Source organism: Chenopodium quinoa, unplaced genomic scaffold (genome assembly GCF_001683475.1).
Source record: "Chenopodium quinoa cultivar QQ74 unplaced genomic scaffold, ASM168347v1, whole genome shotgun sequence".
In the NCBI taxonomy this organism is placed as follows: Eukaryota; Viridiplantae; Streptophyta; class Magnoliopsida; order Caryophyllales; family Amaranthaceae; genus Chenopodium; species Chenopodium quinoa.
In genome coordinates this window covers 4,289,953-4,312,723 of record NW_018744662.1, presented here as the reverse complement: position 1 = coordinate 4,312,723, position 22,771 = coordinate 4,289,953, and the positions used below count along the sequence as shown (strand labels likewise).

At 34.6% G+C, this 22,771-nt stretch overlaps 1 protein-coding gene across 1 annotated transcript; it reads right to left on the bottom strand.

The window, feature by feature from the left end:
• Positions 1–665: 665 nt before the first annotated feature.
• LOC110702147 lies at positions 666–9,089 on the bottom strand. Its single transcript, XM_021879823.1, has 6 exons — positions 8,860–9,089; positions 8,750–8,781; positions 6,439–6,630; positions 1,627–1,677; positions 1,120–1,184; positions 666–1,030 (listed from the first exon to the last, which is right to left on the bottom strand). Exons 1-6 carry the CDS (start codon positions 8,925–8,927, stop codon positions 950–952), a joined length of 489 nt encoding a protein of 162 aa, XP_021735515.1. The 5' UTR covers positions 8,928–9,089; the 3' UTR covers positions 666–949.
• Between the last annotated feature and the right edge of the window lie 13,682 nt (positions 9,090–22,771).

Genomic DNA, 22,771 nt, shown 5'->3' with positions numbered 1-22,771 from the left:
AAACGCTTTGTTTGGATAAAAAAAATAAGGAAGCAAAGGAGGGGGAGGGAAATATGAGGACGGGAAGGGGAAAGAAAGGGTGGGGGAGGTAAACTCCATTTCCCCTCCAATCTCTTCGATTTTGAAGGAATTATATTTATTAAAGAGAGGGAAAATAAATAGATCTCTCCCCCTCCTTTCCCTTCCTTCCTACAATCCTTTACCTAAAAAAGAGAGTTTGTCCCCATCCCTTTCTCGTCTCTTTTTTCCTTCTATCCAAACAGTGAGAAAGGCAAAATTTCATTTAGGATCTCAATTTTTTGAAAAATATAATAATAAACATATACTTTTACGAATTTTGAGAAGATGGAGGCTTTATGTCATGTTTATATTATGGAATTTTTATTTAGTTTGCTTACAGGACAAGTAGTTAGATTTGTTTTTCATTCCCTCCGATATATATTAATCATATGAATTAAAGTTGAAATTGTTGTTCTAAAAATAAAAATAAAAAACAATTGCCATTATAGAGCTTTATTTGAAGAGAACATTGTTAAAGTTTTATTTATTTATTTATTTTTTTATTATTATTATTATTTTTTTTTTTTTTTTTTTTTTTTTTTTTTTTTTTTTTTTTTTTGACAAAGAAGAGAACATAGTTGTTAACTTGAGATCGTTGATCTTAAGATCAAACTTAGAAGGTGTTGCCTTCTAACACTAGCATTTGATTTTTCACTGTTGCCTTCTCGACTATCAATGAAAGTTTGAACTGTTCAATGATTCAAGAACATACTTAAATTGAAGATTATGAGGCCATAGACATATTTTACTAGAATTATTCCCATCAGGGGAATTTTGAAATCCCCTAACCCCTTCGGAATATAACAATTGTCAACAATACGTAAGTCAGGTTAAAGATTTAAAATCACCAGATATTATGTTATATCATGACTAGCATCTCAAGAGCCATTTAGTTCATCAAGCTTGAACTATTATTATTGATAGCATGTTGAAGTTCCGCCATGAAATCCATTTGCGGAGGAGCCATTAACTGCCAGAATAAGGAAAAAAATTACATTAGCATTATGCCAGAGCAACTAAAGTTGGTGAACACAAACACATGCCATAATTAGCATAAACCTGATGGGGAAGTCTAAAGTTTCCCCAAGCTGATGCAGCACTTCCTGTGTACATGACTGGTCGTTCTGCAAGCAGATATATCAGAGAATCAAGATCTTTCAAGGTTTACGTAATATACAACCTAAACTTATCATCAAACATGTTCTTACACTACAAGAAAAATGATCCAAACAATGATATAAGCTGCGTCTTATATATGGTATTACTATTATATCTCCTAAAATCAACAACAGCTTTGTATGATTTTTCTTAATAGCCTTTCGGAGTTTATGTTACTACTATTATTATACTTCCAAACATCAACGAGAATTAAAAAGTCGAAAGGGGCATGATTTACTACGAAGTCTAAATGTAGGGTGACCACAAATAAAATGGGATCCGAATTCTAAAACCTAATTTATACATCTGATTTTAAGTTAACCTCTAAAAGGTACAATTTTGAACCTTTTTTTTTCAAAAATCATTTTCCCCAAAAAAGGGGAAGAGAAGAAGGTATCTATCACTCACCAGATAAATCTACAGTAGGATCACTATAGCAATGTATAGCTCCCATCCAACCTGCAATATAGTACAGTCAGGATAGTTAGAATAGCAATTTCGGTCTGAAAGCATAAAGGAACAGAATATCAAAGCAACCATGATACATACTGACAAAGTCCTCAATGACTAGGGCAGAGTTTAACCCTTAGATCCTATACAATCAGTGTTGCAGATGCCTTCTCACTTTGTGTGCCAAGGACGGTAAAGGGAAGGATTACAATCCTAAATATAGCATATCCACTAGCCCAATTTATTTGACTCTTCATAAGCTAAAACAAATAGGAATTTATTTCTCTAAAGGCAAAATCCTGATTGAAAAAAAAAGTCTGTATCACATGAAAAAAAGTCAGTGTATCACTTGGGAAAAAAAAAACAAAAAAAAAAAACGGAGAGAGTTGCAATGAACAGGACAACCCTCCACAAGTCCACTAGTGGAGCAGCAATCATTAAGGGGGAAAAGACAAATGATTGTAATTTGAGTAAGCTAGGGTAGACAGAATCTCCTTGGAAGCATTTGGCCCGAATCTTATAAATATAAATAGATGAGAAAGGGCAAAAGAGAGTAGTTTGTGGCAGTAAGGGAAATGTAGAAATTGGTGACCTAATGTTATTGTTTTTGAGATTTGTGGCCGCAAGCAACTACTTGTAATTAATCTTTCTCAGTCAATCAATCAATCAAAAAAAAACCTCTCTTGATCCTCAGATCAAAATAAATATTAGTCTGCTTTAATTCTGTAGTCTGTGAACCAATATTAGTCTGCTCTATTTCAAAATGTTAGTCTACTTAATTTTATTGTCAGTAGTATTAATTTGTTACAAGAGTACATCTCACTTTGTATGCTAAGACCTTAGGCCACTGAAGAGAAGAATTTCAATCCTAGACATAGCATATCCACTGGCCCGATTTACTTGGCTCCTAGTATGCTAACACTACTCTGGGATCTAAATCAAGTTTCCTTCTCTCAAGGAAAAATACTTACTGATCTAATCATATGATGAAGCTGCTTGTCTGTATATGAATCAACATCCTAGATGTGTTATATTGTTTGACTGTTTAACAGAGACCAAAAGGTTTGCTGGCTCTGCATGTCCCTTTGTAAATGACAGAGACCAAAACTTGTCTATACATGGATCAACATCAACTATTGTCACAGAATAGGAAGGAAAATTAAAATTAAATAAAATTTATTGATTCAATAGTATATATCTAATCATGGAACTCTCAATATATATATATATATATATATATATATATATATATATATATATATATTTGATAAGTCGAAAACACATTAATAATCATCAAATGGCAGCAATGACAACAACAATTTAATTCTCTTTGATAAATTAATGTTTTAGACAAGTTTTTGTTCATTTGGTTTAAATGCATAGAAAGATAATTAATAGTAATGCTTTAAACAAAAAGAAATTGTGAACTTCTTTCAAAAAAAAAAAAAAAAAATGTGAACTAGATTTAAACTGCAAGTTTATGAAAATGTCATAATGGCAAAGGTAAGACATGAGAGAGCATTACTGCTTTCATCAGTGGTTGGGTAATTTCTATCAAAATATGCTAAGGCAATTTTCGGACCAAAAATAGGAATGCCTTGTTGCCTTTTATGATGAAACGCTAGTGTAAGTTGCACATGTGTTATCAAATAGATAATAGATACTAAGATAATAAATATTTATCATATTCAAATGACAACAATAATAAAATTAGAACACTGACTTTAATAAAATAAGAATCCAATTAAATTCACCCAAATAATAAGCCTATCAACGAATATCGATTAATTCATCACCCACTCATCCGGTCATAACATGATTTTGAATAGTGATAAGAAGAAAATTCAACAATCAGCTTGAATATCAAATAAATAAGTGAAAGAACATCATCGGATTCCTTAGAATATTAAACCAACATACAACAATTGTAAGGTCAACAAATAAACATCATTTGCTTGGCTTCCTAAATGTACATGATATGATCATCATTTATATTCTACCAGATCAATCCAGGAAAGCAACTTGAAAAAGGAGTGGGGGAGAGAGAAAACTGGCACTCTGACAGTGATAAATACGCAGTAGCATAGGTCACATGCTGGTGACATAGTTGGCGATGATTGTAGTCAAAATGGAAGAAAACAAAGTTGGCAACAAGACAAGTAGCAAAGCACCGAAAGGCTTACTATGGATTAATTAGAGCAGAGAGAAGTCAATGAGAATCATTTTTGGTAGTTTCTGCAAAGGTATACCAGGCTGTCAGCCTGATAAGCAAACTTTGTGACATCACTCAAGCTTCAGGGTCAAAAGCAATGGATGGTGGTACGAAGAACATAGAAATATAGGGCAAAAATGGAGTAAACTGTAAACTTTCAAGGAGGTTTGCTGGGTTTTCTGGCTGTCAGCTTGACTAACAAACTTTGTGACATCACTCAAGCTTACAACAAATGGTGGTGTGAAAAGCATAGAGAGATATATTTATTGGCCAAAATAGGGGGAAAGTTTCAAGGAGGTTTGTTGATTTGCACTTTTAAAAATGGGGGTAGGGAGTCCATGGAGATATTGACATGAGTTAGCACACACGACACACTTGCAAACTCTCTGATTGTATCAAGCCTATAAGGAAGCTAAAATGATACTTTATCTCAAAACGAATCACACAGTAAATACATTACCATTCTAACTAGATGCACCACAAAACAACTATCGCAACATTTCTCCTTCACAACTTCTCCTACTGATCCAACATAACAACCCTTTGTCCCACAAAAACTTCTATATATTAACTTTATTTTCCACACTCCATTAAGCATTATAGTCCCATTATCTCTAACCTCTATTTAAAAACAATAAACAATACCCACTACCTACACTTTTTCTCTTATATTCAACAATCCCCGCCACTAATACCCCTAAGACCCTAAAAATTAAGTGCCCAAGATAAATGAAAAGTTTTTGTGAGATGGAAGCAATGGAGAAAAATCACGGAGTTCCTAAGGCACTTACAAAACCATACACCTAATACATGCCTCAGTTTCTAACTGTCAGCCGGTAAATTAAAAGGAAATTGAATGTATTTTCTTACAAAATTGTAAAGGTCGAAGAAGAGAAAGAAGCAAGAGCTCGTTTCAAAGACTGAAAACTCTTTTCCCAAAGGCTAGAGGAGCTAAAAGTAATTAATAAACCCAGAAGGGCTTGATCAAAACATAGATATAATGGCAACATGGAAGTAAGAAACCCAACCCTGAACCAACAATACTTTTGTCTTAAAGAAAAGTTGTTGAGATCAAAGGGATCTTAGATGAGACAAAGGATGACCAAATATGACTTATATGGAAAATGTTTAGAAGCACACAAAGAAGATGGGTTTGTAGGAGTATATAACATTGGACAAAAGGGAATGGAAGGGGAGGATAGCGAGTACAATAGATAAATAATTGGTTCATGTAACCGACCTCGTTATTGGGATTAAGGCTCTTATTGTTTATTGTTTATTGTTCTTGTGTATGAGTGTATATGATTTGTAATTGAATTATTGCTCCTAAATCCAAGCAATCTAGGAGTACTTATATGATGAACTGACGTATGAAGTTTATGAGTAAACATTTAATACATAGGCTTAAAAGATTAATTATTATTATAATAATATTGCAAATTATATCATCAAATTTTAGAATATCAGAATTCTACAACTCAATCATACGATACGATTCTTAGTATCCTTATCGAACTAAAGTAGAATCTAATGATATTGGTCTCAACAATTAGGCTTTGTGTCCTCACCATATTATTTTAAGGGGGAAAAAAAATCATTCACCCACTCTTAGAAATCGATCTTCCATTATTTTTATCACCTCACTATAAAGCCCTCGAGTATAACGAAGTACATAAGCAATGTTAGGAAATTTAGGTTAGCAAAGAAATGTAGCACATAAGGCAATTTAAATTACTTATATATTCTCTTGCTATTTCATTTCATAGTCCTCGAGAATCTGAGAAATAAAGCAATATTTTCACTTTTCAATTGAGCTACTAGCTCATGAACAGTATTCAACTTGCTCATGTATTCTCTTGCTATTTCAGCAACAGTATTCACTCAATGAAAGATGACTATGCTTCCTATGCATTGACTTAAAGAACTAACCTTTCGTTTATTATCATATAACTTTAGTGAGGTTTTCTAAAAACAAAGTTCCTTACAAATAGGTAATACATATGTGAGTCCTTAGGTGATTATAAAAATGATCACATAACTTTCTAAGAAATTTGTTTAAAGACATAGATAATCAAATTCTATGACAATGAAGCTTAAATATACTTTCTAATTCTTAAAATTAATACTCCCTATCACTTTTCATCGGTGAGATTAATTAATTTCCACAAAACACACATTACGTGCAACGATAGACAACATGCCAAGTATGGCATTACGTGTGCTTCCTACAAAAACTAAACTTGTAAATATTACTCTAGTAGCATCTCAATCATCAAGTGAAACTTATCCAAAATTTCAATTTGTTTCTTCTTACCCATTATGCCCAACACGGATTCTTATTTATCTGTACATCCTTATGCAAAGATTAGTTTTCTTATCAATGTCCTTTTTCCCTTTCTTCAGAGTTTAGGACTACGAAAAGCTAAAGTAATAAAGATAATAAAAATGCTATAGCATACAGGTGCATTAGGCATAACCTCAAAGAACTAAATTATGCATGATAACAAATAGGATAAAGCAAGAATACAAAATATATGGAAACACATCAAGACACATACGTTCATGCAAAAGCTGAGAAGCTTCACTTCTACAACAACCATTTAGGGCTATCAACTTTGGACGATAACTCTCATATACACATTTGCTGCTCCCACTATCAGAATGATCTATACTCGAAGCACTCTGCAAACCAATGCCCAAGTTCTTATCCCCATCAGTTGAGTGGAGATTACTTGTTTTTTCAGATCGATCTGGAGCAAGAACAAGAAAATATAAAGCAAAAGAGTCAATTTAGCTTCTAACTTGAAACTAACAATAGAGATTTTAGTGACAAATATCATAAACCCAAACAAACAAAAAGACTAGCAATGGGTTATATGTTACACAAAGTATCATCTTTAACATCCATAGTTAGTTGTGGCAGAAGGTAGTACTCTATCCTGATGGGCATTACACTGAAGATCTTTCCATACTTCACAATGTCACTTTTTTATTTCTCGGAACAACAAATGATCCATCTTCAATACAAGGAAATTTCATCAATATGAAGGAAATAGAGAATAACCTTTGACTGCTGCTCTCTCAATCCAACCACCCCCTCTCACCATATATGTCTTCAGTTTAAGTAAAAAAATCAGAAATGTACAAATAGTAAGTCCTTAGGCTTGAAGGACACAAGGCGCAAAAGTCCTTGGAGATTGTAGATCAGGTACATATATTGATATATATGTACTACCTCTGTTTTCTAGAGTACTCACTAGCTACGCAAACCAAAGAAAAGTGAAAATGAGATCATGCATGTGGTTACTTTTGAAGAGGAGAGAGATAGAGAGTAAGAGATTTGTTATTAAAAAAATGGGGCCCCACAAAGTGAGACTGCGGATGATAAAAAAAATGTAAAAATGACAAAAGCTAGATTTAATGAGAAAAAAAAAAAAAAAAAAAAATCAATCCATGTCCATAAGATGGAACTAACTTTTTACAAAGGTCGTTAGGCCCGTCATGAACCTAGCGCAACTCTCTTCCTTTCCTTGAGACTGAGACCCGTGGTGAATGTCACAAACACTCCTCCTAAGGCCATGAAAGACGAGACCAAGTGAGCCTTGGTAAGAAGATCATACCTAACCTTATAACTCAAAACGAAGGGCAACCTAATAAATGTCCATTTGACCTATATAAACTCATCAAACTAGCCTAATAAAATTAATCCCATCCCAACTACACTTAGTAAAATTATTAACCCCATCCCAACTAGCCAACTAGGGCAACTACCGAGGGTTATAATCGACTACCTATTTTTAATTTCGACTACCCTATTTTTTCAGCTTTTCTATCTATCTTTATTTGTTCAATACCAGCAATTTAGCTCCTTTGCTATTTTTTCAAGTTCATTTGCTTTTCTTTCAAGCTTGTACTACCAGTGTTTGAAAAAGCTCCGCAAGGAGATCAAGGGTGAGCGCTTATTTTGGTCTGGCGAGGCGTTTTGGGTTAGACGCACAAAAAACGCCTGAGGCGAACTTCAGCCAAAAAAATTTAACTACTCTTAGGTGCAACCGAACCCCTCTTGCTTCAATGCGCCTTGAGCTTTTTTATAAATTGCGTACTACTCTGTGGGTTCAAGTCTACCCAAAAATGATATGTTAAATGGGTCATGAAAAAAAATTATAAAATTTGGGCTAACAAGGTCAACTTGAACCTAACCCGAAAATAAACAAATAGGGTTTAATTTCAGAAATTGAACCCAACAAGAGTCAACCTGATTAGAGTTGACACGAACACAGATTTGGCCTTACTACAACAACATGATTACCCATTTACCAGATCAAGGGTATACTAGTCAAACCCTGAAAACCTTCACTATCACCTACATCTTCCTCCCTCCTAGTGATACTTTGTCTCTGGCATCTTGTAAGTATAGGTAGAAGTATCAGTGTGCAAAATAGGGTATGTAGCCTTTTAGTAATTAATAATTGATTCCTTGCCATTGAATTCCTTCAATTCTCTCAATTCCTTGCCAGTATTGTTATCAGAGTGTTTTATATTTACATGAATTGCGTTAGTCCTAATGACCATTAAGATGCATTAGTAAAGACATATGGGAACGACAATGCTAGAATTTAATGAAACAATGTTGGTAAATCTGTAAATGGTAACATTTTGAAGTTGAGGATGCCGGTTATAGATCAAATCCAAAACTAGGTTTTTTACAGAAATGGTTAGGTTGATAGATACTCGCACATATACACTACACTTAGATGGCATCATCAGCAACAGCAACAAGCATTTTAATGTGATCTTTTTAATAAGAAATCCATGGACATCATTGAAAAAATAATTGGCATAGATCAAATAAGAAATTGCAAGAATTACCTCCAGATTTGCGCCGGTTGAGACTACGATTCCTGCATTCATATCGAAAATCAATCAACTTGATTCATAAACAAACGAGATAAAGAAGAAGCAGAAGATGATGATAATACCTCTGATTGGGAGGTGCATATCTCTTGATTGGAGCAGAAATAGTGTTGTCGGCTGGGTTTTCCAGCATTATTATTTTCCGATTTCCCCCTCTTTCTCTTCCTTCCGCCGCCTCTCTGTAGAGTGTAGAGTGTAGATTGCCAGAAATAAGTCGCAAATTGGAGCCTCAATGTGTCTCGATTTTTCTTCAAAAAAAAAAATGTGTCTCGATTTTTTCAACTATGGAGAGTATTTTAATTTATTTTTACTAGGGTTTATAAAAAACGGAAAATCTATAATCCATAACCCTTATAAACATGCAAAAGAATTTACTGTAGCTGGTGAATAGTACTTTGTGGTGCTATTACAGCCTTGCCCCCAAAATTAATGAATTGCCAATTTTACCCCTTATTCCTTTTTGTTGATGTCTGCTGCTCTCCGGCTCTCCCACCGACTTTACTTGCCCCTCACTCTCTCACCGACTTCCTCACAAACTTCCTTCTCTTTCCTCCTCATCTAAAAAAAAAAGCTCAGAATTCTTAATGGGAAACAAGGAGAGAGAAACCTAGAGAGAGAAAATATGTCCTCCTTCAACAATTTTGGCGATGAGCTCAAAACCACCGATCATCCTTGAAAAACCATGGCGATGGGCTTCGATTCTTCTCGGTGTTTCAATTTCATCGGTTTTGGCGACGCGGTTGCTAAGGTTCATTTATCTTTCTTGTTCTAATTGGTTCGATACTTTGATGTTCATCCCCTTGATTAGATTTTACCTTTTATATGAAGGTTGTTTTATTTATTTCTGGGCTTTTCATGTAGTTTTTTTTATTGAATTTGATTTCAAATGGTTTCCTAAAGCAAAGTGTTCGGAGGAATGTTCCAGAAGAAACCAAGCAAGGAAGAAGCTCTGCCGCAGCTTTGATCCCACGGATTGATGTTCGAAGCATGGGTTGTTGCTATTCGGGTCACTCCTTATGTTCTTCAGTATTTATCCAGAAAGAGGAGATTACTTTGGATCTTTGATTCAACCCCACCAAAATTAAGGTATTAGTCTTATAAGTTTTCAAGATATTGACTTTATTTGATTATTAATTTCACTATTTTATGTTATATGGGAGTTTTAGATGTTAAAAATTTAATTTTTGCAAGGAGGAAGATGGACCCAGGTTTGGTGGATTCGAGTTTCAGGTGAAGATACTCAGGTATTATCGCATGGTCGATTTGTTATTTATTTTTTTGATTAATTTCTAGAATGTAATGATTTATTTATGATCTTTGTTGTGATTTGTGTGTTGTTGTTGATGTTTGTTTGTGTTTTGTGGAATTGATGGAATTTTAATTTGATTGATTGAGAAACAAGCTCAGTTGATGTTAGGATTTTTTTTTTTTTGTCAAATCAGAGGTGTTTTTAGTAAATTGGTGAGAGTTTTGAGTGGTAAATAAATTGGTAAGCTCAGTGTTATGTTGTTCAAGAATTCAGTAATAATCAATTTGTGGAATTTGTTTTTGCATTGTTCAATTTCGAATTTCTATTATTTGGTTGCTCTTGTAGGTTTTGGCTTGGTACTTCTGAGAGTGCCACTATATACAGGTAGGTATCCTTATATTTCCAGTCTTGGTTTATCTTTAAATGGATTATAATGTATCTTAAAAGAACTAGCTAAACATTTCCTAAACTGGAAATGCGGAATATGTCCCATTGTCCCAAAAGGATGCATTATAATTTAGCGTTTTGCTATTTTGGTTGTTGATCAAGAATATGTTTGTAAGCCTAGGAATATCACCTGTTATAATTTTGGAATATGTTTTGATGTTATATTATAGAGGACTAACAGTTTGATGTATCTGAAAGTTTAAACTTTCGGTCATATTCAGGTTAGCAGTGCGAGGCATGAGATTCTTTTCGAAACAATCCAAACCCTCCCCGATTTTATTTTCATATTGACTAGAGCTTATGTTTCAGGCGAAGATGGATGTTTCATGGATGGTGAGTAAATACCTAGCTTGTTTAATTAGCAATCAATTTTCAGGGTTTATGATGCCTTCTGAATATACTTCTGATTTACCAGTCTTTCATGTCATGGATGTGTATGTGCAGAAAATTCAAGGTGAAGGACTTATTGACCATTTATGCCATGCAAGATTCTAAACATTCAATTTTTGCTACAAATTTGCTTCTTAGGATTAATATAATGATAATCTGACCTTTTGCCATTTCTTAGTGTTGTAAGATATTATGATTCATTTATGGAAGTAATTTGGTGAAATCTGGAGTAAAAAAATATGTTTTATTACATTGTAATTTATCGAGTCAAATAATATAGACATAGTGGATCGTTGAGTCCATTCTCGTGTATTGATTTATTTTTCTTTAGAGAGCAAATAAGTAGGAGCTGAGTGGCATATGTTTTCTTATAAACTATTTCATGAATGCATTTTAAGAATATACCTTCCTATAACATTTTGATATCAAATAATATTTTTGGGTGATTGTTTTCATAATTTGGTGATTGTTTTATCGTTGTGGATGCTAAATTATGATTCTTGACATGATTTGTGGGATTAGATTATGGTTTATGTGCTTATTTTCTATGTTTCTGTAATGCTTTATTCACTGGGTTTTGTTTAATATGCAAAAGGTTAGCAGTATGGTCCTGGTTGGACCAACTACAGTATGATCTTCAAACTAACTTGCTAAACAGCTACATCAAATAAAGTTAATTGAGCTTAATCCTCCAAATGGTTTGTGGACCTATATTCAATTGCCTGATGTATTCAATGGCCTGATGTATTTGAGTTTGCTCTCACTGTAATGTTTTTTGGGCTTTAAACACAAAACATCTGTGCAGTTATATATATGAAACAAACTGTATAGGTGCATGTTAAGGTTTCTTGAAGCCTTTTTATCTTTGAAATCCCCTTTCCTATTTAAACTCTTTTAAATCCCAACTTTATGGATTCCTAACTATTTTGCATTCTCTTTTGCCCTCCTTTTATCTTTCTCTGCAAATCGATGATGGTCATATGCTATCATTTGCATATTTTGCTGTTAAACCAAATTAATGGCAGAACATGGTACTGATCTTATATCGTGAAAATAAAAAAGTTCTTGTGATGTGCATGTTTAATTGAAATATTTAAGAATATTAGTTTACTACTTCTAGAATTACTTCTTGGTTTCTCTATACATGACTCATTATGCCTGTTTGGAAGAGCCCTCCTCAGCTTCTTCTTTCTTAGGAGTGCTCATAACAGGCTTAGCAGAAGTTTCAGCAAACTTGGTGACAGGAACATCATGATATAGACTTCAGATTATCAACAGGAAGTGCAAAAAATATAGCTTTATTCTATAGTTTTCTGCAACATGATAATAACTAAGGTGATGCTAAATTGGGAAAAAAAAAAAGTTTAAATCACAGACATATTCTTTAATTATGTGTTAGCCCAGTATTGATTATTATAGTTTAGGTGTTAGTTTTTCCTCAATATTGGATTACTGGGAGGCAATTCAAGTTCATTGACTATTACTATAGTTTTATGACATATTCATTGATCTAACAATCCTATTTTAAATTCATTGTCAAATCACTTTACAATAAATACTTTGAGGAAAAACTAACACCTATATTTATAGGTCATCAAATATCAGTTACTAATTACAATTAACAAGTTTTTGATGGTCCTTTATTAAATTCATACATAGTTTTCTTTTAGTCATCACCTTTTGGATGAGCTTTGAATAACTTAGTGTATGAGCTACCAAATTTGCTATAGAATACTTTAATTTAAGTAAACCAACCTAAATTTTATAGGCGAATAAGTTTTAAATGCTTAGTTTAGATATTTGCATACATCCTACTAACTTGATACATAAGGCTTCAGATCCCTTTTGCTTTGTGTTTGGGTTGATGAATTGGAGGGAAGAGCCTGGGGAGATAATAAAGGCAATAGATATGTATTGCATTCTCTCTTTTGATTATTAAAAAGGGGAGGGTAATTTAAGGTGTTCATTTTTCTGACATATGATACACCAAGCTACTCACAAGCGCAAGCCAGGAAGTTATGGGATAGACTTTGTGAGTTAGCTTAAGCTACACATAAACATCATAAAGGCCGAGTCTATGTTATATCAGATTTGGTTTATTTCTTTGCATTGTTTTCTGATGTGTATGTAGGTTAGTGTATTTTTTTTCATTATATTGTGCCTTGTGTATATAAGTCTAGGCCATTCTTTGCCCCAGCACTCTATACCAAATTAAGTGTATAAGCTTTTAAGGCAGCTAGAATAGTAGAATTAAGTATCTTGAATGTAAAGTATCAGTTTTTGCATATGCCTTCGTCATCATTTAGATTTCTTAAATATATGTTCGCAAGTTAATACATTTGTTCTTTTTTGTTTGCTTATCTGGTAACAGATATATTTGCAGGTTAATAATTTTGTGGTTACAAATATCTCTTAATATGGGTGACATTCAGAATGCTCCTCTTTCACAAGAGGAAACTACTTGTAGGTCTCTTTTGTATGAACTTTGGGTATAATACAAGCTAACTGTTTATCGTGTTTTCATCCGTGATTAGCTCCAATTTTTTTTATTCAACTGTTTTATTCAGATACTTTTGGGATAAAGTAGGCAAGGCTGAAATGTCTAGGGCCAAGATGTTACTTGAACTTGAGCTTGAGCTTGAACAAGAATGCATAGAAGTATACACGAGAAAATTTGATGTGGCTAACCACTCTAGAGCTCAGCTACAACTGGCTATTGATGATTCAGAGGCAGAATTTGCAACCATCTATTCTGCAATTGGAGAACTTCCATTACATGTCAGCTGTCACCTACGTACCGTTGTTAAAACACATCTTAATGATCTATGAATCCATTGTGAAACTTTGTAGATTTTTAATGTAATTATGATGTATTCAGATTCATTTCTTTGATCAATTTCTATTAACATTTATTTATGTCAATTTCATATATAATTCAGATTTTGCAAAAGGCCGAAAATCTAATGGAGGAAGAGATACATAAAAGAAAAGCAAACAGGAAAGATCAGTTTCTTAGGGTACTTGAACAAATTAAAATGTCCAATGGGTTTGAAATATACCCCATATACAAAGTTATTATAAATAGGAGTGTTAATTTTGTAATCATTAATTAGCTAATTACTAATGTCGTCATTAACAGTACGATGAATTTTGGAATCACTCATTATCGGCTCAGCTTGATTGCAATGAGACTGATTTACTTAAGCACAAGTTTAGGTATTGCTCCCTCAGTCTCAGGGTCTCATATTACATAGTTTGCATTCTTTAATAGGTAAGTAAAAATTAAAATCTTATTTTAATACTTTTGATAATATTGCCCTTTTTTATGAGTTGTCATTTTTTTTTTTCCTTTTTCTTTTTTTGTACTAATGATGCTTTTTGACATCAATCCTGTAGTTTCTCCTTCCCTTTAATTATAATTCTCAACTAATTTTTCTGTCTCTAACTCCACATTACACATATGTACCCTTAATAATTAATTTTAAAGAATCTATAACCTACTTAATGCTCGTGAAAAAAACACAAACATGCTTTGTTTAATTTTAGTCCTTTTAGAGTTAGTTACATGTTTAATTAACTAACAATATTCAAAGTCGATATCCTATGCTATTTGAACCTATAAAAGCTCTTTTGTAAAACTATACAAGAACAACTTAATAATGTTAATTAAGAAAAAATCTTGAGCATAATTATTAAGTGAACATAACTTATAATTATCATAAATTTATTAAATAAAATGTAATATACATGTATCAAAAACATTTTTATTACTTAGTACATAAGTATAATTTTACCGATTAATCCCCATTCCTTACAATAATAATGAATTCGATTCACACACACACACACACATATATATATATATACTAAACAACCATACAATTTAAAAAATCTTACTAGAACAATTGACAAGAATAAAGTTACAAATTTATGACTACAAAATTCAGTGGGAGAGACTCGAGAGAGGAGAGAAAGAGAGATAGAGAGAAAGAATTAGGAAGAGAGGGAGAGAAAAAAAAAAAGAGGGGGGATGGGAAAGGAAGAGAAGGGTCGAGAGAAATAGAGAGAGAAAGAGAGAGCCAAGAATGAAAAGGGCAGAAGAGAGAGAGATAGAGAGATAAAGAAGGATCAGGAGAGACAAAGAGGCCAGGAGAAAGATAAATAATGGATAGATAGATAAAGAAGGCAATGCCGAGAGAAAAGAGTGAGAGGGATCGAGAGGGGGGTTGAGAGATGAAGGTGCTAGGAAAGAGAAAGAAGGCAAGGTCGCGAGAGGAGGGAAGAGGGGCTGAGAGAGAGAGGTGTTATGAAATAGAGAAAAGATAAGTCAAAAAAAGAAAGAGAAAAGGTTGGTCAAAAAAGAAAGAGAAAAGGCCGGCCATGAGCTAAGAGTAAAGGGCATGTCGAGAGATAGACAAAGAAGGCTGGGAGAGAGGAGCCAAGAGACGGGAAAAAGAATCTAAGAGAAGAGAGAGAATAATAAAGAAGGGTTGGGAAAAATAAAGTGACATAGAGAGAGAAAAAGGGCCAAGAGAGTAAGAGGAGCTCGAAAGATCGAATAAAGCTAGAGCGCTAAATGGTAGCCGAAATTTGTTGCGGTGAGGAGCAGGGGAGTTGCAGTTTGGTGGTGGGCGTGAGCAGGGCTAGCTGTGTGAATTGAAATAGAGCATTTAAGAGAAAGAGAGGCAGGAAGAGAGAGATATAGTGATAAAGAAAGAGAGATGAGTCGAGAAAGAGAGATGGGTCGAGAGAGAGGGAGAGAGACTCACTAAACCGCTCAAACTATACAAGAAGAGTGGATAAGGAGGAGAAAAAAGGAACTGGACGGTGAAAGAAAGCAAGGATGAATAGAAAAGGGAAATGAGATAAGACAAGAAATATAAGAGAGAGGGTATATTATAAAGTAAGAAGGGATATGAAGAACTTAAAAACAAGTTAGTGTTTACCATACAAATAAGATCCCTTAATCATAATGTTAATAACATCCCAAACTACGAAATACGATAACAACCAGGAATCTTACATATTTTAACCGGGGGGGGGGGGGTACTCAATAAGAAACCATATTGCGTTCTAAATTAATATCTAAAACAATAGTATTACTTTTACAAAAAATCTTTAAATTATAACAAATTCTAAATAAGTTCACTTATAATCATTGTTTTTCCATAGATATGTCCCCATAGAAACTTTATCCCTACTCCTTGTTAATACTTAGAAATTCATGTATCCTTGTTATTATAAAACCCAAACACAACCAATGAGTATCTCAACAACCAAACACAACCACGAATTTATTTATCTTACCGTTTGGGGGGGGGGGGGGGGGCACGCGCATCGCGCGTGCTCCAACGACTATGTAACAAAAGAAGGATAGAGAGAAGAGAATGAGTGAGAACTGGGGATACAAATAAAGATTAACTTTACAAATTTTGATCGAAAATTATAAGATAGGAAAGGAAAGGAAAGGAGAGAGGGAAGGGGAGAAAAAGATGATTAATTAATTGCCAATTTCATATGATAAAAATTCAATACTAATTTGATAATTTGTATAGCGAGTCAATCTAATTGATAATATGAAAATGAATTCAACCTTAAGGTAGAACGTATTGGATTCATACGTAACATTTCCTTTAGTTTGCTTATACTAGGTTGTTTCTTTGCAAAGATATTAAATCCCATTATTTTGTTCATCTTTTTACCTTCCAAAATGACCCCAATAATGTATAAAAAATACACAAAGGACAAATAAGCCATAAAATATCAAAAACATAAATAAAGACACTAAATTTTAAAGGAATTAACCAAAAATCTAGGAACATGACTAGAAAATAAATGTCAAAATGACACGCATCACATACGCGAGAGAGAGAGAGAGAGAGTTAGGAAAGAGAAGGCAAGGATACAAAATGAGATCGAGAGAGAGGGGGGATGGAAAAGAGAGAGTGCAGACTAAAAGAGGAAAGGGCATGTGAAGATAGGAGAGGGGAGGAGAAAGTGAGGGGGAAGAGAAAGAGGCAAAGAGGGATAGGACGAGAGAGGGAAGGAGGGAGAAAAGGGAGAGAAAGAGCGAAGGAGTTGGGAAATAGAAGGGTTGAAAGAGAACGTGGGCCGAAAAAGAGACAGAGGGGGCTGAGGAGATAACGAAAGGGAGGACGAGAGAGAGGAGGTCTAGGAGAAAGTGAAAGAAATAAAGGCCATGAGAGAGGAGTTAAGAGAAAAGAGAAAGTGAAAGAAAAAGCGCCTAAGAGGAAGATAGTAAGAGAAAGAGCCCCAGAAGAGGGAGAGAAAGGTCAAAAAAGGAAGCCATAGAGCAATAAGATATAAAGGAGACTAGAGACAAAGTGAAGGGGGAAGGAGGCCGAAAGAAAAAGAGAAATATAAAGAAAAGCTGGGAAGGATAAAGAAGACGGAGGATTTGGATTGGGAGAACAAGTGCAGCTTATAATTTTCAGAGCATTTTTAAAGATGGAACAGGGACAAGAAGGATTAGGAAAGAAAAAAAATGAAAGTCGGAGAAAGAGTTTCGACCAATAAAAAATAAGGAATGATTGGGAGAGGAGCAACTGCGGCCTATAATTTTCAAAGCTATTAAAAAAACGAACAAGGAGACAAAGCCAAGGGAACAGAAAGAAAGAGAGAGGGAAGGCTGAAAAGAGATCAAAAGGGAGGAGAGAGAGAGAGAGGAGGTCAGGGAGAAAACGAAAGAAAATTCATTTTACACCTCATTATTGAGAAACATTACGTTTTTTTCCAAGACAGTTACTTTTGCCCAAATTAGATTGTATATTTACTCAAGGAAAACAAATTTCGAGAATAAAAATAGCATTAAAATTCATTATGCATCTCGAAGAAAAAAATATACAAATACAAAAACAAGCAGCGTTGAAGAAGTGTAGATCGCACCAATTATGTAGACTAAAAACAAAGAAATAAACAATTCTTTCATATGTTTTGCATTTAATCCATTTTAAATAACTTTAAACTTTAAAATTGCATTTCCTTATTACTGTTCCTTATTATCACAATCATTTTAAGATAAAGCTGTTTGAAAATTATTAAGTTACTCAATAAGAAACTATATTGCGTTCTAAAATAATATCTAAATTAATCAAAAAAAAAATTTAATCTTTAAATTCTAACAAATTCTAGATAACTTTACTTATTAAAATTGTTTATCCATAAAAATTTCCCGTAGAAACGTTATCACTACTCCTTGTTACTACTTGAAAGTTCTTGTATCCTTGCTACTACCTTCGTTAACTTTTTAGTTGTAATTTTGAGGTCTTATTTATGAGATATAAAATATTCCAAAGTTGCAACTAAAATTTAACTAATGTAGCATTACAAAACCCGAACACAACCACGAATATCACAAAAATCGAACACAACAACGAATTTTACTTATCTTGCCGTCGGGGGGCACGCGCAACGCGCGTGCTCCAACGACTAGTTTGAGTTAAATAACGAAAATTTGTTATTATTTTTTTGGAAATATTGCCAAGAATAATCTCAACTGTGCTCCATTCGCTCAAAACAATCTCATCTAATCTAATCTAATCTTATCTTTGACTTTTATTTGCTCAAAACGAGTCTTTTACCGTTTTGTCAAATTGGTACCATGTATTAAGAAGGTGACTTGACATGTGTCACCTTTTCACTAACCTTGGTTTTCATTTATAAGAAGAAAAAAAACCCTTCCCACTTCCATCTCCCTTGTCGGACTAACCCACATCCTCCTATCTGACCGAACCACCTGACCAACTCCCTTTGTCAAAGCTAATCTCTCCCCTTGCCGGAGCCAACTCCATCAGCTTTTCCCTTTCCCTTCCCCTTCCTTGCCCCCTACTGGGTTAGCCGTGTTTAAGTAGCGGGTTTCATGGGTGGCTAGGGTGGTCGAGTTTCAAGGTGGCTGTGATGTCGAGGTTTTCAGGTTAGCTAAGGCGGTTGGGTTTTCAAGTTGACTGTAATGGTCTGGGTTTCAAGGTGGCTAGGGTAATTGAGGTTTTCAAGGTGGTTGGGGTGGTTGTTGTTTGGGGGTTTTGTGGGTGCATGGGGGTGGTCGGATTTCAAGGTCAATATAGGGTGGTCAGACATTGTGCTTCCTACAAAAACTATACTTGTATATATTACTCTAGTTGCATCTCAATCACCAAGCGAAACTTATTGAAAGTTTCAATATGTTCCTTCTTACCATATGCGCATCCCCGTTTTTTATAAGGGGTGAGCATGGGACGGGTACCCGTACCGTTAGTACTAACAGTTCGGGTACCCGATAACCAAAATCACTAAAAGTGATACCCATAACCGAAATTGATAAGTTTGGGTACCCGGATTTCGGGTACCCGGATTTTCGAATCGATTATCGGGTACCCAATAAAATATCCAATAATGATAATTAAACTTAATTATGTAGTTATTATGATATAATTTACAACTAATTAAAAACAATACCATATGATCTTGACCAAATTATTAATAATATTACTAATCATTGATATTATAAAGTGATTATAAAGTGAAGTAAAAGTTTAGATTTATATTAATAGATTTAAGTAGGGGAGAAAAATAAAAAAAAAATGTTTATCGGATCGGGTCGGGTAACCGTTAATTTTAAAATGATACCCATAACCATACCCGGTAACAAATTATCGGAATGGGTACCTGAACCGTTATAGCTATCGGATCGGGTACCTTAATTTTCGGAACGGTTACGGATCAGTTTTTCGGGTTTTCTGGTAGTTTTGCTCAGCCCTAGTTTTTATGTAGATGTTCATCCCTATGCAGAGATCAGTGCTTTATCAATGTCCTTTTGCCCTTTCTATAGAGTTTAGGACTACAAAAAGCTCAAGTAATGAAGATAATAATAAAAAAAAAAAAAGCGCTGCTATAGCATACAAGATACAAGTGCATACGCATAACCTCAAACACCAAATTATGACTAAATGATCAACAAATAAGATAGATAGAGCACGAATATAAATAAAATATATGAAAACACATAAAGACACATAGGTTCAAGCAAAAGCTAAGAAGCTTCACTTCAGCACTTCTACAACAACCATTTAAGACGATCAACTTTGAACAATAACTCTCATATACACATTTGTTGCTCCGACTATTAGAATGATCTATATTCGAAGCTCTCTAGAGAGAAACCAATGCCCTAGCTCTTATCCCCATCAGTTGAGTTCACGTTTAAGGGGCAGGTTTCGTGGGTGGTTGAGGTGGTCAGGTTACAAGGTGGATGGGATGGTCGAGGTTTAATTTGGCTGGGGCGGTCAGGTTTTTAGGTTGGCTGGGATAGTTTAGGTTTCAACGTGGCTAGGGTGGCCGAGGTTTCAAGGTGGCTGGGTTGTGTTAGGGGGTTTTGTGGGTGAATGGGGGTGGTCGGATTTTAGGGTCGCTGGGGTTATGGTTAGTTGTGGTGGGGTGGTCGAGGTTAGGAGAAAGAAAGAAGGTAGTGGGGGTAAATTAGAAAGTGATGGAGAGCCTAGGTGGAATAATTCTTAATTATTGATTTAACTAAGGAATAGATTAGAAATTTGGTGTTTAATAATAGGTTAGCCATTAGATTAGCTTTAATAGTGTCACTATGTTTATTATTAAAAAGTTGGGTCACTTTATGGAACTTTTTTTTTTTTTTGAAGGATCACTTTATGGAATTAATATAAAGGTTATTAGAGATATACTCAATAATAGTTGTTCGTTTTTCTTTTGTTATTTTTCCAAAAGTTAGTAGGTTTGTAATCAAGGAGGCACATATCCTAGCTACCAAAACCAGGAAAAACTTCTAATCTGTTTGATTTTTGAGTTGTAAAAAAAAACATATAAAATTTTTGAAACTTGAGGGTTATTGCATAGAGTTTTCCTAAATATTATTATACTACGTATAATTAATCATTAGATTAGTCACAATGTCTATTTCTTTTTTTTTAAAAAAAATTCAACAATGTCTATTTACATAAATTAGTTTGCATTGGTATAGTTTTTATTAAGGGAAATTCTACATGGTGGCCTCAAGGTTTTAGTTTTTCTACGTGGAAGACGAAGTTTTTTCCAACTCTCTTAAGTGGCCCCAAGGTTTTGAAGAATTATGCATAGTGCACTTTTTTATGTTTTTGACTAACCTTTACAATTAAAATGGTTAGCCTTTGATTTTTTTTTTATTAAAAAATAATGAAATTATATTTTAAAATAATAAAAAAAAAATCCCAAACCCATGACCACCCTCCCACCACCACGTCCACCATCAACAACCCCAACCCCCCACCCACCTAGCCACTAGCCAAACCCCACTACCGCCTGTGCCGTCTGCGCCACCCCGACCACCCTCCCTTCCCCAACCACCGTAACCCGACCCTAAACAGGCCAAACCCTTAACCCAAAGTCCCAACCTCCTGTAAGGAGGGGGTTCCCATCATAAAGGGTCCTCTCCTTAAATGCCCATGGCCCTTTAGAAGCCTAGGAATTTACACTGGTAGGGTGTAGTAGGATTTGAATTCCTGACAGTTTGGGGACCTTGAATTAGAATTGATTCTATCATTACGCTTTTTTGTAAGAAACAAGTAGGGAGTTAGTTTTAGGAAAACTCATAAACCTCGTTCATGCCTTTCTTCCATGTAAAGTTCATGGAATAATTAACACGAATCATAAGTTTACCCATGCCCAAATTGGTTTATAAACCAGAAATGAGTTCGGGAGTGAGGGTACTAAAATAATGTTCCCTTTAGAGGGGAATCGTTATCCTAGCCCTAGTGCGGCCTCTAATAGCTCTTCCTTTTTTACAATTTCATCATCAAACAATACATGCAACGCGATACCTAAAACTATGTTAGTTGATTTTATTTACGCATACCAATTCACGTAGGAATTACATCGTAATGTCGTTATTCTTATTTAATCAAATTCGTGAAAAGGACAAGAAAATAAACAATATTCACCTTGGTTTAAGTGATCAACCAACAATTATTTAATTCAACTCTAATCTTTATTTAACGCAAGATACTATGTGGAATTGATTAATTAATTATTTTAATGGTGATCAAACAACACTAATTAATTAATTAATTAATTAATTAAGGTTCTTTTAAACAAGAAAATAAATGTGATTTAACTAAGTGCTCGGGAATTTACCACTTCTCTTTGCTAGATCTCCGTTTAGAATACTTATGGACTCCTTCTTGTTGGAGAACCTCCACCGTAGAAACAAAATATCAAAAGGGGTGAGTGTTTAGGACAAGAGGGGCTTGGTTGCACAAGTTCACAAGTATTTTGTCAGAGTTTTAGGTTATTTTTCTGTCTGTCTAAGCCTCGGTTTAAGCTCTTATTTATAGGGAATGATTAGGTTTAGGGTTACGAGCATTCTGCCGCAGCAGGTGTCGCGCGCAATAAGAAGAGTTGCGCTCGGCATCCAGCGCAAGCGATTAGGTTGCGCTGCTATGGGAAGCTCAACTAATTGTCTTGCGCGCGGCTTTATGGTAAGATTCGATTTTATATTTTCTGTATAATTCTGAATCTTCCGCAGCGCAACTCTGGAGGTTGCGCTGGGTGTCGCGCACAACTGAATTAGTTGCGCGCGGCAGCCTAGCGTGACTGTTTGAGATGCGCGCGGCTTTTTCTGCGACATCACTAAAATTTAACCTAGGCGCTACTAAATTCGTCATTATTAGGTTTTAAGCACGGGCTTAAGCCTAATTATGATCGGGTTTAGTTAATTGGACCTTGGTTTTGACTTTTATCTTTAATTTGGGCTAGTCTTTTGTGTTTTGTGGCTTAACCAGTTCTCCATCAGTATTCTTCACTTTGATCCAACACGAAGATGGTTTTATTTATCGTCATTGCACTTCCTATCGGGACAGGAGGCCAAAAGTAGATGTCTACAGTTAGCC